We start from the raw sequence: 4,619 nt of genomic DNA, 5'->3' as shown, positions 1-4,619 counted from the left end.
AGGTACTACGGAAAAAAACATAATTACTAATCTTTGTAAATAATTATTTGATGAACTTTAAGTACAATATTGGTACTTGTTTTCAAACAATATAGTAATACTTAGGGATGTGCCACACACGTTAGCAGCTATAGTAATATTTTTTAGATATCGATAAAAAGCGATGCAAGTATATCTCGGTCACTGTTGTAGGCGTTTTGGGGTCTGTCTTTTGTTTTTTCTTGACGTTCGAAAAGTGCTGTTTTGCAGCCAAGTTTCGATAAATGAGTTTTGATTTAGATTTTTAAATAACAATTACGAAGCATAATTAATACATTTTAGCATTGCTTGTTTTCCTGATCCTTAAGTATAGTATCCTTAAGCAATTACATAATTTTCCTCAAAGCATTTACCTACATATAACTAAACTGCAACAGGAAATGAGTTAGCTATACTTGGTTGATATTCTTATAACAACACAATCCTAATTAAACCTTATCTCGTAATTTATCGATGTCTCCCATCTCTACGTCATTCGGATCACCTACTAGATGTCGGAAATATTTGAGAAGAACATTAAGTAAACAGCGTCCTTCTCACAGTGAGTAGCGAGACACCGGCGCGCACGCACGTCTTATAACAACCGCGCGTGACGCACCGCGAACCGTGAATTCGAATTACGAAACAGACAATAAATAAATTATCAGTGAAAATGTTGCCAGTGGTACTGTTATCGGTGTTTACAACAAGTTTGGCGTTCACGACGCATCGGTACGATGTTTATGAAAGTTATGGTGAATATCGCCCCATCGCTCCCCTCACAGACAATATTTACTCGAGCGGGAGCAGCAATGGACGGCGACCTGTGCAAACTTACGAGTTACCGAGGAAAGTTGATGGTGTTGTGTCAAGTGGTGTGTTGAACCAAGGACCTGTAATTAACGGCAATGAGTGGCGTTGGGCTGATGTGCAGCACAGTTATCAGTACCCAAACCAGAGGAATTACAGACCGGTCCCTTTGAACAGAGTGGCCGTCACTCAACCAACTAAGAACTTCATATTTTTTCAAAATTCCGATCAAAATAGAAAATATGATACAGGTACTGTAAGTCCGCCAGTTTCGAAGCACGATCAAGCTGTCAATAAAATTGATGAAGCTAATAAATTAAATAAAACAGAAGGGAATGGGTATGTTTCAAACATTAGCACACAATCGCATGACGTCAACCGTACATTTGTCATTAATCAACAAATTACCTGGAATTATGACCAGCAAGGTTTTAACCAAGACAATGCTAATGTTTCTACTAGAAGCATCGACTCTAACAGCAATTTCAACTATTTAACTCCAAAACAAGATACTGATAAGATTTATCTCCCAACGAAAACAAATAACACATCCGTTTATAATAACAAAACAAGCCAATTTGATGTAAACACGAATTATAGCAGTGACAATAACAAGGTTAGGAGCGAACCCAATGCCAACGTGGATCGTTTTAATAATGAAACCAATGAGCCTAGATACGGAACCAAAACCACAGCTGACAACGAAGTGACTCCCAAAATAGAATTGAAACCAGAAAAGGATGACGACAGATGGGTTTGGGGTAACGCTGACGACAAGATTGTGGAGACCACGACCCTGGTGAATCTTGATGATAGAGCTGCTTTCACAGGTAACGCCTGTCCTCAGGGGAAAGTCAAGGTTGGAGATAGATGCGTCACTCGTGACTCGTGAAGACATGGAAGGGATATGTGACTTTAAGTTCGGAGATATGGCGAAGGGAGGTAGATCAGTTCTGCTGACTCCTGTAGATAGATAGATTGAAGATGTCCGAGTGGAATGTGTTCGCAGTATTATGAAAGTGCTCGGAATATCAATTGTGTGAGGTCGTTGTGCCGAGACAGATTTTAGTGGAAATATAACAATTTAGATATTTACTGAATCAAATTCGCGGAAGCATGAAGATAAAGAATGTTATATAAGTGGTTCGTTGGATTCTTTAGATAAATTGTGATTGTATATGTATAGTTCCTAAATAATAAGAAGCTAAAATTAAACGTTGGTTCTAGAACTCTTAGGTAATTGTAAGAAACGCTTAATATTTATAAGGCGACCCAAAATGAGTACATAAATACAATAACTATTAAAACCCTGTATATTTTAAGCCGTGTTTACAATCATTTATATACAAGTCCTCGTGTTTATAAATGGTATCACCATAATTAACATATTAAACGATATAAATATGTATTTGTGGTAACGTTTGGGTTTTTGTATAATAAAAGTTGTTTTCGTCAATGTCATAATAATAATGTTTGTGTCTGATGTTGACGTTGATTCAGTAACGAAGTATGGTATGACATCATACAGGCCTTTAATGTGAAACAGGGACGTTACTTTAACTTCTAATTTAATTCTCTGTCTACCGAAATATTATAATTTTTAAGAATCTCGTAATTCTATATAATGTTGTATTAATGTAAAAATATATATCTGTTACCAAAAGTAATTCAACATTAGCTTATTTGTGTCAAGTAATCAAGCTAAAACCAAAGTTGTAAAGATTCCAGTTTGTAATAAGCCAGCTATTATAAGTGAACATGAAGTTTGTGCGGAAGAAGGAAGAATACTTCTGTATGTAACATAGTTGTGTTTTACAAATAATAAATACTTTGACTTTAATGTTTCCAAGATCTTTAATGAGAAATCAGTATAATTGGCTTCGTAGTTTATTATCATTGTAAAATCGTATCACATTCTAAATGTTTGTTTTTATTTATCGTAATTGGTTCTTTTAATTAAGTAGTATAAATGAGGATTCACAAATATGAATTTTCAAATAGAATATGACTGTTTATGGTTGTAAACATTGTTCAAGCTTTAAATATAATTGTAAGTACCTACTTTTAAGTAACTAATTAAAAAAAAGAAAATAAAATTCCTAAATTGAACACGTGTTATTTTTTGTGTTAAACCTAATTTAAACATAACATTATATACATGTAATAGCAAAAATCCCCGCTGCGTTAGGTATTCATGAATTATATTAATTTTATTGTTTTGTTGTGAGAACACAGTAAATGAATAATAATTTATATAACACTAGACAAGATGATTACATAGTAGTTGATAATTACTTTAAATTATACAGAATGCTTCAACACGTGGACAGTAACGTATCTACATTATATTACACTAGTTGGTTCCTGTTCCTGCATTGTTTTCAGTAAACTTCCTACATCTGGATTAAAACATCTGACCCTTTATGATCTCATCTCCTTCTTGTCAAACCTCGGTCAGTGTGGCAGTTTTTAGTATGAGAGCTTTACGAAAAAATAAACAAACTCACTTTTGTCTGATGAATAGCATATTTATAGACTTCTTCGAGCATGTAGAAATGGGTTATTCTACACTGAAAAAAATATTCATATTGGTCCAATAGTTCTTGATATGAGCTCGTTCAAACGAACTTGTCAGTTTCATACAATACCTTTAGTACCAGTAAATAATGTGACGAACATAAAAACTTAGCTTTGCGGTAGCAAGATTAAAAATTATACTTAATGGAACCAGTAGGATAAATGGCTAGCTAGTGTCTTCATACATACATACATTGTGTCTAGGTATTACCATATGTTTTAATTTCCAATATTATGCGACATAAAACCCATGCAGGTGCGATTACCTACTTATGATTCTGTTCGCACTTTGAACTCAACGTGACTGACTACATAAAAACATATAATACCTATTCAATGGATAGACCGACCAGTATATCCACGTCTGTGAATTAGTACTGAAATGACTACAATGATATAGAGTCATGGTTGAGCTGAACTCAACACGTGACCCGATGATGGGTGACCGTCATATCATAGCGAGTCCACGTAAAAATAAAATTGAAGATAAATGCTTTCATTTGCTAATCTTAGGCAGTCGTTATGAGTAATAAAAGCCACAAGCAGTCTTGCCATAGGGTATCGATCCACCTGGGTACTGTAACGTAGTTAGAAACTCTTTCATTTGTAAGGTTTTATTCGTTAGATATTTTTGATACTGACCGGGCAATCATTTCAAATGTATTCGATTTGTTCCATAGAATAAGTTTTTATATTGAAGTATGTCACTTCACCCCCGAGTCAGCGAATAAACGCAAAGTTAAAGTTATTATTGAATGTTTTAATTTAATATCCTGAGGATCCCCGGTTCCTGGCGCACCACGCGCTACAATTTGGTGGAGGCGCCGTCGCCAAAGCCCCAGTATAATTTTCAGGTCATTACCGCGAAAAAGTCGCGTGGTGACACGACGTCGAAGACGGGTAGGAAGAAGAGCCTGGTAGAATAATCCTGGGCATAAGTTCTGGTAGAATATCGGAACAAGGATCATAAAAAGAGCTAAGTGGAATTTTATTTATTTAATGTAGAAAAATGTCCGAAGAGATAAAATTTTTCTCCGGAGTCGATGACATATCCGTCGACGACTTTCTTTTCGAATTTCGCGTCATAGCCGCGATAAATAAATGGAAAGAAAACGATTTTGCACTACTACTCGGTGCATATTTGCAAGGTCCGGCTCTTGCGTATTACAAATATATTTATGTCGATGGGATTGAATATAAAACCATATGCGATA

General features: G+C 35.2%; 1 protein-coding gene across 1 annotated transcript; it reads left to right on the top strand.

The window, feature by feature from the left end:
• Positions 1–582: 582 nt before the first annotated feature.
• LOC124641633 (homeobox protein 2-like) lies at positions 583–2,937 on the top strand. The gene has a single exon (XM_047179791.1). It carries the CDS (start codon positions 692–694, stop codon positions 1,718–1,720), a length of 1,029 nt encoding a protein of 342 aa, XP_047035747.1. The 5' UTR covers positions 583–691; the 3' UTR covers positions 1,721–2,937.
• Positions 2,938–4,619: the final 1,682 nt, after the last annotated feature.

Source organism: Helicoverpa zea, chromosome 22 (assembly GCF_022581195.2).
Source record: "Helicoverpa zea isolate HzStark_Cry1AcR chromosome 22, ilHelZeax1.1, whole genome shotgun sequence".
Lineage (NCBI taxonomy): Eukaryota > Metazoa > Arthropoda > Insecta > Lepidoptera > Noctuidae > Helicoverpa > Helicoverpa zea.
Note: the sequence above shows the minus strand (reverse complement) of the source record. Positions and strands in the feature narration are given on the sequence as shown.

Excerpts from the sequence above, each read along its gene's own strand:
- LOC124641633 (XM_047179791.1), top strand. The coding sequence starts at position 692 with ATGTTGCCAGTGGTACTGTTATCGGTGTTTACAACAAGTTTGGCGTTC.